The following is a 15,000-nucleotide window of genomic DNA, read 5'->3' as shown; positions in this document are numbered from 1 at the left end:
ATTAAAACATAAATAATCTTAACTTCAACTTAATTCTGAAAATGGCATAATTTATAAATCGAACTTACAAACAAACAAACAAGCAAACAAACAAACAGTAAGTGAATACGATTTAAGCTTTAAATGTATAACAAGGGTGGTGAGACACTGCTGGTGAGAGCACTTGTCCCCGATGTCTGACGACAGGAACCCTGGAACCCACCTAGAGGAGGGAGAGAACTAATGCAGGTTGTCTGCTGACCCCATGCTTGCACTGTGGCATGGGCATGCCCATATTCACACATCATGCACACATATACACAAACATATATACACACACTATAACAATAAATAATAAATAAAAAATTCAAGGACATATAAGAAGTAAGTATTTCTGTTCCGGAAAGATACGCTGGAAGAAATTAAGCAAGAGTTAGTTCTTGAGAACATTGTGGAAAACCCTCACAGTCCACCATATTGGTCAATAAGAGAGAAACTGCCTGGGGGGCAACAATGTCTCTGCTGCCTTCTAACTCTGACCTGTGGTGGATGTCAACACTAATGTCAGGCCTTGTCCTAATGATATTCACTGTATTCTTAAAGACAGCTCTTTATAGGATTTGAAAATACATTAATCCCAGCACTTGGGAGGCAGAGGCAGGCGGATTTCTGAGTTCGAGGCCAGCCTGGTCTACAAAGTGAGTTCCAGGACAGCCAGGGCTAAACAGAGAAACCCTGTCTCGAAAAAACAAACAAACAAACAAAACAAACAAAAAAAAGAAAATACACACACACACACACACACACACACACACCCCACTCAATGTTCACACATGATGACCAACACCCAGCCTTTGATTTTTGTACAAACTTGCTTCCTTGTGCTTTGGGTCTCAGGTAAGCATCTCTCCCTATGGTTCCTTCAGAAGACTACAAAGTGAGAGTTTTTAAAAGCAGGAATCCAAGATGACTTTTTGGATGGGCTCTGCCTCGAGAGGACTGACATTCATATTAATTTCAAGCCAATATCATTTTTCAGGAATATGTGCAGGCCACACTATTTTGAATTGCCAAAACAAGACATATGTGCAATCGATACAGCAGGGTGGCTCCCATGGTGAGCTCACTTTTATATTGGAGGGCCTGGCAGCTAGCACTAAATCTTCCAAGGCTTTCAGTTTCCTGCCTCCTTTAGCCCCAGGAGTTTTACACAGTACACATTTTCCACACATAATTACATAATGGAGACTGAGTTCTTATACATGACATTTAATTTTCAATAGTCAGGGAAGGCATGACAGGAGCTACAGACAAGATCATTAATCTCCTTGGCTCCCCTCACACCACACACAGCTATTCATCCCAGCGTGAATATAGCCTCCTCTGTGTAAGCTGGCTTGCTTATGTTGAGGGGAAAGCATTAAATGGACCAAGAGCCTAGATTGTAATATGCATCCAGATGGTGAGGAGGTGAATAACTTAGCAAAACAAAGTCTGTATGTTTTTGATTCAACATAATCATATATAAATATATACGGGGGTAATATGTAAACTATGGATACTTACACACAGCAACTCACAGTCCCCAGCAAATATCAGATCAATTAACATGAATGAATACATGTGTTAAGGGAACAGGACATGGTTGTGATAGGCACATGCATCATTTCAGACTAAGGGACCCAGTTAACTAAACATGACACGTAGCACATGTTAATAGTTCCCCTCCCCAAGTGTTGACCATACTCCAAAGCCTGTGGCCAGTTCTCATTTTTATTTCAAAGGTAAATAAATTTGAAAAAGAGTTACTGAGGTATAAAAGCCACTAGCTTCTGTAGAATGGAAAGGTTTCAAAAATTAGTAATATTTAAGGTAGGAAATGTTTCAAATAGAAGAATCAACTATAAAAAATACAGTATATATAAATGTAGTTCCAAATAGATAGCCCAGTGCTAGTGATGCAGGGTTTAATCATATCACTGGTGCTGAGATGACTCAAGAGTTAACTTGCTGAAATTTCATAAATTAACTTTTAGTTCTTCCAGAATCTGGTTCCCAAATGGGCAAAATCCGGGTTCTTAGAGTCTGAAAGTGGCAGTGCATGAGAGGTTGAAAGATGTGTGCAAGTGAGTGATGAGGCAGACGATCAAGCACATAAAATGCTGGCCAGGATCTGTGATGCAGAGCCACTGTGGATAGATGGATGCTAACCTCCTGCATTACTGATATGGGTAACATGTATGTGCAAACCAGGTACAACTCTACCACTAATGTTCCAGAGGCCAGGAGAGGTGACAGACATGAGAATATGACAGAGTTCTAGCCAGTGTACCAGTGACCAAGAACAGGTCATTGCCTAGGAAGTAGATGCAAATCTACCAGGGATCTCCATTTGTCTTATACAGATTTGAAACATTTCACTGACATTAGGATTCGCTGTGTTGGATGTTTCTCTGTGCACTCCTTATTAAAGGTATTATACTCCTTATTAACAATAATAGGCAAGCCTTACTTAACAAATACGCTAAGGATGGGGATTTGATCCCTTTGTTTCAGGAAATAGGCTAACAAACATATTGTTCCTTTCTCGGTGCTTATTCATCATGATGTAATGAGAGAGTCTTACAGCACAAATTTACTTTGTATAACAGTATCACAGCTGGGGCAGCACAAGAGGTGCTAGTCAGCAAGCCTGACAACGCAAGTTCCATGGCAGGACCCACACGGTGGAGGGAATGGACTCTCACAAGTTGTTTTCTAAGCTCTACATGATCTTGCTGTAGAAAAACCACCTGTATGCCCCCGATATACATGCACAAATACACAGACACAGACAGACAGACACCATCCTAAAATTAAATACAGAGGAGAGTGCATTTTTGTACCATTTTCTCCTTTCTGACTTCTTTTAGGCCCTTTCTCCCATCCTTCCTAACCCTTCCTACCACATTCACAGATGTCCCCATATCAGCAGACACAACTAAGCCCACAGGCAATCATACCCATTTATACTAGGAAACTGAATAAGATCACACAGATGTGTGTAAACAGCTGAGTTCTAAGTTCTGGGATGCTGGACCAATGTTTCATCTTCTAATTTTTACCTGGGCTCTGGGGGCGAGGGTTGGCATGAGGGGGGACCCTCTTTCTACTTAAGCATTCTCAGGGGGGAATATCTCCTTCCATTTAAACAAATGGTTTAATTCAATGTCTGTACATAAAATACCAAATACATAGCAACTCAGGCCAGTAGTCTGGCTGTCAGCACTACACACATCTTTCCTGATTCAGTTGAAGCTCATTTCCCTGTAACTTTAAAAGTGAGTACGATAAGAAAGTGTACAGAATCACTCCTACAATTGTCTTCCTTCTAATAGCCTATCCCTTTGTGTGTCTCCCCTGCCCCCCAACTTCTGGCAGTGTTGGAACTAAAACTAGCAACCTCCACAAACCCACTGGGCAAGCTCACAACCACTGAGCTACACTGCCAATCCATTTTTGTTTTTCTAGAAAAACTGAAAAAAACTTTCAAATGTACTGATATGGAGAAAATTGTAAGAAGCTGAAATTAGAGAATTTTGTTATATACATATATTTAAATCCACATAAAATAAATTACTATGCTTTTCACTTTGGAAAAGAATTTAGAGCTGCTCTATGGTAGCCAAAAAGGAATTAATTCAATAACATTTTCTAAATGGTCAAAAGATCCTGGGAATTATATAATTTAATGACCTTCAATAACAGTACATTCTATGGTCTGATTATTTGTGTCCCCAACTTATATGCTGAAACTTAATCACTATGGCAGCAGTGTTCATTAGGGGACTTCTGGGAGAGATCTGCTCATGGAGGCAGGGCTCTCTTGGGATTCTTGCTCTTATAAAACAGGAATAGGGAAGCTCTTTGTCATGTAAAGAACTAGTAAGAGACAGGAAGCAGACCCTAACCATTCACCAAACCTGCTGGTACCTTGACCTCAAGCATCAGGATTGAAGAAATAAATCTCTGTAGTTTACAAGCCACCCAGTTTATAGTATTTATTTTAATAACAGCCTCAAAGGAACACAGTTTCTCATTAGAACAAACATTTTCAATGTACATTGATAATACAAGTTGCTTAATATCACCTTAGCAAAACAAAACAAAATCAACCAACCAACCAATCAACCAACCAACCAACAAAAAAACCCTCAAAACTATCAGAAAACTGAGCTGATAGATGCTCTTCTCTGTTGAGACTCTACACTCTGTCTCCTATGGTCAACTTCATATTGCTTCAGTCTTTCTTTACAGGAGAGGAAGGTTTTAGCTTCCTAATACTTTCCTGCATGAAATGATTTCCTTTGGCCTGCGCTCCATTTCCTTTCTGCTACTTTAAAGCAGAAGGCCAAGAACTGGCAATAAATGCTCTGCCAGTGCGGAGAGAGGAGTGGCATGTTGATAACAACACTTGCAACTGCGGCCAATGTCATGCACTAAACAAAGAGAGCCACGTGCTTTTGTTTGCTGCTATAATAAAATACAAATACAAACACGTCTGTAATATAAATAAAATACCCAAGGCTGGGTAGCTTATAAAGAAAAGACATTTCAGTTCATGTTTTTCTTTTCAATGGAAAAATTTTTTCATACAATATTTTTCGATTATGTTTTCCCTTTCCTTAATTACTCCCTACTTATCCAAATTTATGTACTTTTTCTCTTAAAAAAACAAACAAGTGCAAAAACCAAGAAACACCACCCCTCAATAGAAAACCAAAATAAATAAGCAGAAGACGAAAAGATTAAAAGTGTTGAAACAAAGCAAAACTCTAGAAAAATACACTGAGCTCATTTTGTGTTGGCTAAGTACTCCTGGGCGTGGGTCTGCCCTGGTGTGGTTCATAAACTCAATGATACTCTACTAGAGGCACTGATTTTCCTTCAGCCATCGGGTACTAACTGCAAATAGCTTCTTGGTTAGGGGTAGGAGCACATGTCCCTTTCCTCTTCTCAGTGCTGGGACCCCATCTGGCTTGAACTTGACAGGTCCTGTACATGCTGCCTGTCACTCTGAGTTCATATGTGCATCAATCAGTCTTGCTGTATCTAGAAGACACTGCCTCCTTGGAGCCATCCATCACCTGGCTCTTACAGTCTTTCTGACTCCTCTTCCACACGGATCCCTGAGTCTTGAGGGGAGGACTCTGATGAACACATTGCATTTATAAGACAGTGCTTGAAAGTCTTGCCCTCTCTGCACATCGCCTACTTTGTGGGTCTTATGTTAGTTCCTACCTAATGCAAGAAGCAGCTTCCCTGATGATGGCTAGCTCATGCTTGCAGAAGCTGAACATCCAAACAGCACTGTGCAAGCTGTGGTGAGGGACTAGAAATGGTGAAATCACTGTGACAGTTTGTAGGAAAGGGAGATGCAACATGTAAAAACAGGAAGCCAGAGAATGATCCTGGGAGCAGGCTCATTGATTTTTCTGTTTTAAATCTTTGTGGTGCTAAGAATGAACTCATGCTGTGTTCAGGATGGACCCGAGAGCCTCGTGCATGGGAGGCAATGGTTCACTAAGCTACAACTCATCCCAAGTGCATTTTTTCCTTTTAATTTTTTATTGTATTTTGAGTGTGTACACATGAATGCAGGTGCCCAAGGAGAACAGAGTGACACTAGATTTTCCTGGAGTTGAAATTACAGCCAGTAGTAAGTGGGCAGAATCATGGTAAGTGCATATTGGAAACAAAATTCTGGTCCCATGGAAGGACAGTACCCCCCCTGAGTCATCTCTCTAGTAGGAAGCTACATTTTTAAAAGAACACACTTTCAAGAAAACTAACTCCCAATCCATGAGAAATGCCTAAATCTTCTAAGGGCAGTACCCAGTGACTGACCAACTTTTAAGCCCCTCTCTCAGTGGTCCTTGTCTTCAACATGACCAAACTGGAAACCAAACCTTCTAATAAACTAACCCTGTGAGACACGTGAACAGTCTTTAAGTCCAAACCTGTGTGAATTTCTTTCAATGGACAGCTTAGCCTTTTCAGTGACTGATTTTGCTTCAAGTCTGCTGAAGTTATTATCAGCAAACTCTCATTTGAAACACCTGACAACTGGAAGAGCAAAGAAACCCCAAAGAAAGTATTGCTGAGCAAGTCTCAGGAAGCAGCTTAATGCACAGACGCACAAGAAGGTCTCCCCTTTGGAAGCCAGGACAAAGGAAGGAAGAAAGAGCTGTTAGGTGAGAGAAAAGGATGCAGGACATTCAGTTGCACCACTGCCCAACCTGGGAACACAACTACCCTCAGGGCCCAGTGGTCTCAGCAATGGAGAGGTCTCCCTGATGGTAACTAACAAGAAAGGGAAAATAACCATCATTTTCATCCTAAGAGGGCAGCAAATATTCTCTCAGCTCTTACCCTATGCTTCTTACCATGTTGACCATTTTATTTGTTCTATAGGGCTGGGGATAAAACCCAGGGCCTTGAGTATTCTAGATGGGTGTTCTCAAATATTGAGCTGTATCCCTATTGGTTTATTTTTGTTGTATATGAGTGTTTTGTCTGCATGTCTGTGTACCATGTGCATACCAGCTGCCCACTGAAGTCAGGAATAGGCATTCCCTGGAACTAAAGGTACAGGTTCTGTAAGCTACCACATGGGTATCTGGAATTGAATCTCAGTCCTTTGCAAGAGCAGCCAGTACTCTTAAGCACTGATTCTTCTTCACAGCCCATCATTTAAAGAAAAATCTGAAGCAAACAAATGAAGGAGATGAGGTGTCCCTTTTAAAACTGGTAATGGAAGCACAAGAGAAAAAGACACCCAGAAATATTTAACAAACATAGTTACTTACACCACCTACAAATTATTCAAAACTTAATATCATTCCAGTTAAATAACAGAGGCTTAAGGTCAGCTTTTAATGATATAGAAGACTGACAACAAGATGGACAGATTGCCACCTACCACTGACAAGCACTGTAGGAGCTCAGGCAGTGGGTTGATGAGGCAGGAGAGTGTGGAATCCCAAACACTGCAGAGCTGGCTGACTTGCTCTGCAGCCCCTCCCTACCAGTGCTGTTTTTCTGAACAACATCTCATGCAGCTCAGGCTGGCCTCCAGCTCTCTATCTATACAAGTATGACCTTGAACTTCTGACTCCCAACCCCTGCCAATTGCTGGGATTATAGGCACACAGTGGTGCTGAGGATGAAGCCAGGGTCCAGCACATCCTGGCAAGAGCTCTACCAGTTCGAAACACACAGCCCTCACCAGCACCCCTACACTTTTCTGGGTGCTCTAACTGCTGGTTCTTTCATGAAGACAGTAACTGATCAGTAAATACCAACCCATGATGACAGGAATGAGCGACCTCCAGTACATCCCAAAGGATGTAAGCACACAGATACACCTAAAAGCTGAAATACAGAGAATAGTAAACTCAACTACCAAGTCCATCTTGTGAAACACAGAAACAAGAAAAAAATCCTAGACAAAGCAAAAAATAAAATACTAATGCCAATAATGGTCTCTGAAGAGGAGACTATATTTAGAAAAGCAGGTCTATTTCCCTTACCTAATGAAAACCAGTTTGACCCTGGTCGGGGCGGTCTTAATGATGGCAGATGCATTCTGATGACTTCTTCCATAAAGAATCTGATTGTTTATCTGTTTGAGAAAAAATAAGAAATACTTGTAAAATTCAGCCCGAATATTCACATAATGAATAAACATATAGATAAAGGTATCTATGTATATACTTGGAATTAAAACATGTCTTTACTTTTATGTATGTATACAACTCACTAATGGTAAAAGTCTCAACATTCTTTGTACTAGAGATTCACAGGGTAATTCTAAGTAACTATGTAAAATCTCCTAAATTCCACTGTGGCTATAGTTAATGAAGGACTAAATTCCTTAACCCTGTTGCTTAACTTTATGAGAACAGTAGTTGAGCTTAATGCAGAGTTTTATGACAGATATTTCATTTTTTATAGTTTATCCAGATTCCTAAAGAATGTAGAAAACAGACCAAACTATGCTGTATAGGGAGCTCTAGAGGGCCCATTAAACATGGTCCTGAAAGTGTGTCATGGTTATTACACAGAATAAATTTTGTTACCACAGGAGATAAATATTATATACCTGTTTTAAGTTGACTTTTTGACCAAGTAATTACATAGGACATCTTACGTAGACACACAACTAGTCAACTGTCCATGTCCAAGATGAACTAAGATTACAATCTGACTGGTGCTGCGGATTGGTTCTAATGCTTTGAATTATTCCAGCTCCCCAAATCAGGAATCTGCATGTTCAAATGCTGAAGGTCCTTGTCCCCAGTTGGTTTTTGATTATCAGAGCCAACAGCCAATGGTTGGGCAGGTAGATGGAGGCAGGACCTTTAGATTTGTGCAGGCTAGGAACTGGGAGGAGAGATTGCCATGTCTCAGAGGGAGAGGGATCAGATTTAAAGTTGCTGAAAGAAAATCATCCAAAATGTAGGTCAGAGGGAATACGGCCCCTGGAAGGGCTGCCCAGAAGCATCTTGGGCAGGAAAGACTAGGGAGCCGCCCAGAAGGAGCCAGGGCAACAAAAATAAATTATATAGAAATAGAGGGCGTTAGGCCAGCAAGAGTACTGGAGGAAAAGTGTGCTCGCTGTGGGGAGGATTAGAACTGCCCAGCTTTTGCGCTTGTCAAGGCATATTAAAATTAACTGGTGTGTGTGTGTGTGTGTGTGTGTGTGTGTGTGTGTGTGTGTGTGTATTGTCTTTCATTCACAAATTCAGACAGGTCTTGGGAGGGTGTGCTCATGTGTGCGACCTGTCTTGCTGCTACAGACTGGACTCACCTAGATTTGATAGAACAGTAAATCTAAATTATTTTCATTGCAGTTCTTCTCACTGATACATTATGATAATAACTATAATTATTCTCTTATACCTTCCATATGATTCTGTTTTCCCCATTTGTTTGATAAGTAACTAATGACCTGTACTGTTATGCTACATTCTTTCCAGTAGTGACAAGCGCCAACAGGCCCCAAAAACCTGGGCGCTGTCCCGAGGCAAAAGTTCAAGGGAACTCAGTCTCCTGGAATGGTGGCATCCTCCATGTTCTTCCCTGGAACTGCTACATTCTTTCCAGTAGTGACAAGCACCAACAGGCCCCAAAAACCTGGGCGCTGTCCCGAGGCAAAAGTTCAAGGGAACTCAGTCTCCTGGAATGGTGGCATTTTGTATAACGAATGTTCCAATGTCCTTGCTTTAGTTGGGAAACAGATCCATGTGCTTTCCCTTAATACATAGACTTATCAGATTCTGGGTAGTCAGTCCTTGAGATGACCCCTGGGGTCTAGGCAGCTAGTCCCTGCCCAACAAGGGAATTTATCACTCGAGGAAGAAGGAAGTTTGATCTAAAAGGCACCAGGGTGGATACTTAGAACCATAGGTAGCTGAGTTACACCCATACACTAGCATTACAATGGCCTAAGGGGAAGGTGGACTATAGGATCTTTGACAAGGACATGAAGCCCTTGCCCCCAGCTACTGACTTTGAATTGTCTTTAGGTGAGGCTGTCTTTGATCCCAGTTGTTAACATTGAATGTTATCCCAGTTGTTTCCTGCCAGCCCTTCCAGGTTTGCATTCCTCTGTTTTGTGTACTTACTTCCCTATTTTCTCCTGTATAAATGGTCTGATGCTCAGTTTGAGAATTCGCATTCAGATACCACACTCTCTTGTGTCCGTGTCTGTTTGTCACCCCTCATTCGCCGAATCCTCGCTCACCTGCAACCAGAGACCCTTTCCCCGCAGATCAGGGACCCCAGGAGAGTCCGTCTGCGGCACTGTTATGTTAACTGTGTTTAACTGTGGCTCTGATAACTTCTATCATCTTATGGCTGGTACAGTACACTCAGTGACAGATACTCAAGGGATGAGCCTCTTGAAATTAGTACTTAATCCATCTGCCCTTGATGCCTCTTTTATGATGAATCTGACAACACAATTGACATATGTTTGGAAACACTGTTTCATTGAAGTGGTTATGGTGAGAAAGTAGGAGGAAACACACTTCAAACGATGGGATCAAAGTGGAGAACTTTTTCTTAATGGCTTAAAGGAAGCCAGTCCACCCCTGTGCCTAGGGCTATCCGGCCATGGCTATCGGGATACTGCTTTTCTCTGTCTTTTATTCCATCTGGTTTTGTTTTCTTATTCTCCACCAAGATCACTAGTCTCAGAAATGCATGGATTCCCACACTCCCAGTTATCTGTGTCTCGCTTTCCTAATGTCTAATGGAATTCAAGCAGCTGCTCCAAAGTGGACCTGAGAACTATAAGAAGAAAAGCTGTCAGCTGGGCGTGGTGGCGCACGCCTTTAATCCCAGCACTTGGGAGGCAGAGGCAGGCGGATTTCTGAGTTCGAGGCCAGCCTGGTCTACAGAGTGAGTTCCAGGACAGCCAGGGCTATACAGAGAAACCCTATCTCAAAAAGAAGAAGAAGAAGAGGAAGAAGAAGAAGAAGAAGGAGAAGGAGGAGGAGGAGGAGGAGGAAGAGAAGGAGAAGAAGGAGAAGGAGAAGAAGAAGAAAAGCTGTCATAGTTCAGGATGGTCCTCCTGAAACCTGTATCCAGACGCTCATCTTTTCTGCTGTTAAATTTCAGTATTCATGCATTTAATAATTTAATAATGTGCTTATATCCTAGATTTCCAATACTATCTATCACACTAATACAGATGTACAAATACTTTCATGGTTTTATTTTTCATACAAACAGACACAGACAGACACATACACACAGAGAGACACACAGAGAAACAGACAGACAGGCACACTGACTTTCCCGTTTTTCTTCTTGGTGCCAGAGTTTAAAGTCAGGCCCTTTCATGCACTAAATATGTACTGCTCAGAACATAGTAGGACACCAACCTAAATAATATCTTCTCTAATTGAGTCACCAGGCAAAGGATCTAGAGTAATGTGAAAAGCTCTGACAGGACAGTGCCATGGCTGCTGTGCCCATAACTGTGGCCCTGAATGCGGTGGCAGCTGCTCACTGGCAATGCTTAGGAAGTGCTACACAGTGGAAAACACTCAAGACACAGCGGAATCTGACTTTACTAGATTAGATCTAGAAGGAAGACTGAGACTTCTAGGCAAAAAACCAAAACCAAAACCAAAACCAAAACCAAAACCAAAACCAAAAACCAAAACCAAAACCAACCAAAACAGGCTACAACGAAGCCTTCTTTTTCACTTTAAAAATGAGGTAACTAGGTAGGGACTAGTAAGATGGCTGAGTACTTGTAGCCAAACCTGAAAATATGAGTTTGATACCTGGTACCCTCATGATGGAAAGTGGGAACAGATTCCCACAAGCAGTTCTCTAACCTCTATACACGTGTGTGTGTGTGTGTGTGTGTGTGTGTGTGTGTGTATACATATACATACATACATACATACATACACCCACACCCCTGCAAACAATCTGTGTGGAAATTTGAGTACTAACCAATGGACTTGGTATTATTATAAGACATGACTGGGTAGTTCATTCCTGTAACCCCAACACTAGCAAGAGGCAGTGGCTGGAGGATTGTGAGTCTGAAGAGAGAGAGTCTCTCTATTCTGTGAGGGTTACAGCAGTGAGGCGGTGGTCTGCTGGCCAAGGAGGAGGCTTCACCAGACTCTAGTGCTGTGATTTCAGGCTTCCCAGACTACTGCACTGTGAGAAATGTGTGTGTGTGTGTGTGTGTGTGTGTGTCACCTCAGCCACCTTGGCATTTGTTATAGCCACCCAAAGTGACAAAGACAATTCCTTGAACTAATTTCTATTCTTTGAAACTAATTAATTCCACTTATGCACTTTCTTGTCATTCTAAATATCTACATTAACCCAGACTCTTCAGTTTCAGAGTCTGAGGAGCTTGGACTTCGCCTTGGCACACAAAAAAGAAGAAAAAGGAAGCAGACTTTCTGTAGACAGGAGAATTCTATTAGATATTATTATTATTATTACTATTATCATCATCATTATTATTATTGTGCTGGGGTCTCACATGCCAAACAGGTACTCTACTATTCAGTCATATCCCCAGCCAAATCTTTCTCTCTATATACCTCCTTACCTGCCTACCTCTGTCTGTCTGTCTGTCTGTCTGCCTGCCTGTCTATCATTTATTAATATCTATCTATCTATCTATCTATCTATCTATCTACCTACCTACCTACCTATCATCTAGTAATTTATAGACAAGGCCTCACTATGTAGCCTAGGCTGGCTTTGCCAGTGTGATGCTCCTCCCTCAACCTCCTTAGCATTGAGATTAAAGGTGTTCATCACCACCTGCCCAGTGCCATCTATGTGCCTGCCTAGCCATTCTGGTTTTCTGAGTTGCTTTTGGGTTCCTCTTCTTTTCAATGACAACTGGGGACTTCTGTGTCTCTCCAGATATTAATTTCTGTTTCAGCTCTTGACCCCTGGCCCCAGAAAGAGCAACAATAGGCGTATCTGTGTGAGTTAATTTTCTCCCAGGCTCTGGAACTCAAATCCCATTTAGGAACAAATTATAGCAACTCTGGATTCCAAGGCCCCATACAAGGGCCACGTCTGCATTCTGTAAGCTGGTGAGTCATACTGCAGGTTTCCAGGCCACCTGACCTCCCCCTCGGGGTTTGCCTTCTGCCTCTGGAGAGAGAATGAACAAACCCTCAGCATGAGGGCAAGCCTGATCAGGATGGGATAACTGGTTGCAGTATTTTTAGTTTGCAGCCAAAGTCGAATTGGGGCTAATCCAATACAGATTCAGCAAAAGTAAATGGACAAAAATGCTTTCCTACTGCAGCATAAACTTTCACTTTTAAAGTCTTTAATGAGATTTGTTTTAATCAAATTAATTATGCAAACTATTAAAGAGATAAGCTTTTAACTACTCTTACTTTTCCCCAGTTCATCTGAACAGGAATACAAACTGATGCTGAAAAGCAGCGCAATTAAATCTACTCAAATGACACATCAAATTGAAAGTAAAAGTTAATTAACTTAAGCTAGGATTGAAAATATTAATTATACAAAATTAAAATTTAGTTTAAGTAACAGATTGCCCAAGGTTTGAACATCGTCATAATTTATTACACTCAACAATCCCCCTCCCATGCTTTCTTCTGTAAAGAAAACTGGCATAGTATACAAACTGTGAACTATTATTAGAGAGCTGAACTGAACTCACATTACATGAATGGCTGGTACTAAAATCAGAGCCCTCCCCCAAATGCTCTTGGAAGTCCCTTCTGAATGTCATATTTTAAGGCATTAGAATCAATACTTTCACTTTCAAAATAGCCTTTACTGAATACAAACCACATGGAAAAAATCAACACATTATATTTATAACCATCAATCCTTTCATATTTTTTGGTGTTGAAGATCAAACGCAGTGCCTAGAATATGCTAAGTAAGTGCTCAATCACCAAAGAACATTCCAGACCTTTTCAACTTTATTTTGAGACAGGGTCTGAATAGATTGCCTCAGATTACAGGTACACACTACCATGCCCAGCTGCCAGTTAACTCTTGGTCTATGGTTCCATGTCTATGGATTTATCCTAAAAAGGCTAAAAACGTAGGCATCAACAAGTCAGCACAGCTCTACTTTTAATCAAGAAGTAGGAAAACCGCAGTCTCCTCACCTGTCATGGTGACAATGGAAAGGACTGAGGAAGGTGATGTGTGTAGATGTGTGGTCATGAGACCAGCAGCGCTGAGTGAGAAATGCAGCAGACATCATGGAACCACTTTCAGGTTACAAGTGTCTGTGTGAGTTTAAAGAACTAGCTCTAACAACTGGTTGCGCTCTGGGGAGACAGTTTTCTGTATCAGTATTTTAAAACATTTTGTCACATTTTATTTATTTCATGTGTACAAACACATACATGTACATGCCTGTCATAACAGGAGTGTGAAGGCTTTAATGTAGTCCTCTCCCTCTGCCATAAACTCTGGGACCAAGTTCAGGTCACTGAGTTTATGTGGTCAGTGGCTTTCCCACTGACCATCTGCTGATGGTGAATGCTAGTGAGGCCGGGGAGGCCTGTGAGCATGGGAGGGAGGTTGATGCAGCGCTGCAGGCTGGAAGTTAGTCTGGCTACACTGTGACATCTGTGTACAAAGCACAGGTTTGCAATAATCAACAGATACTACAGAAACAATAATCACATTTGTTTTTTTCCTTAAAAAAAAAAAAAGAAAAGAAAAAGAAGAAAAGGCAAGCTGGGTATGTGTGGAGAGGCTAAGTAAACAGTGTAGTCTACCTCTGAACAAGAACTGTTATTAATTCTGAAGAAAAACTGCTTCCCTATTTAAGATACATCAACAGAACTTTTGAGGTACGTGTCTTTTTGTGTTTGCGCATGTTCACGTGCACTTGTGTAGTAGAGTACATGTGGTAGCCAGAGGTCAATCTGAGCTGTCTTTTCTTGAAGGACTGGCTACCTTGTGTTTAATGATTTTGTTATTATTTGGTTGTGTGTGGTGTGCATGTGTGTGTGCGTGTACGTGTGTGTATGTGTGCCACAGGTGCCAGAACCGTTGACTCCCTTGGAGCTGGAGTTATAGGTAGTTGTGATTCATGTGATGTGCTTGTTGAGAACCCAATTCTTGTTTCCCAGAAGAGAAAGCCCTCATTCTTGATGTGTCTCTCCAGCTCCACACCTTGTTTTTAGAGAAAGTTCTTTCACTAGGACCTGGGGTCTCTCAGTAGGCTAAGCTGACTGGCTTGTGAGCCCAGGGACCCATCTTCTGTCTTCATCTTCTCTGTACTGGAACTACAAGTACTTGTCACCCCAACTGACATTTTATGTGGTACTGAGGACCAAACCACTCATGTTGATGTGGGAAGCACTTTACCAGCTGAGCCGTCTCTCTAGCCCAGGCATAAATCTTAATTGTATTCTTAGCCAGATAGGCAAATAGAACTTAGGTGCTTAGTGACCTGGAATTTCTTTTTTCTTTTTTTTTTTT

The 15,000-nt window shown here is 41.5% G+C and overlaps 1 protein-coding gene across 5 annotated transcripts in view; it reads right to left on the bottom strand.

Annotated features, from left to right (window-relative positions):
* Window positions 1–15,000, bottom strand: part of Patj (PATJ crumbs cell polarity complex component) — a 312,739-nt gene that overhangs the window by 113,687 nt on the left and 184,052 nt on the right. For all 5 annotated transcript variants that reach the window (XM_021200048.2, XM_029539757.1, XM_029539756.1 and 2 more), the window contains one exon: window positions 7,551–7,642. In XM_021200048.2, the coding sequence (XP_021055707.1) occupies window positions 7,551–7,642 (92 nt within the window). The remainder of the gene's footprint in view (window positions 1–7,550; window positions 7,643–15,000) is intronic.

Source organism: Mus pahari, chromosome 6, assembly GCF_900095145.1.
Source record: "Mus pahari chromosome 6, PAHARI_EIJ_v1.1, whole genome shotgun sequence".
NCBI lineage: Eukaryota > Metazoa > Chordata > Mammalia > Rodentia > Muridae > Mus > Mus pahari.
Note: the sequence above shows the minus strand (reverse complement) of the source record. Positions and strands in the feature narration are given on the sequence as shown.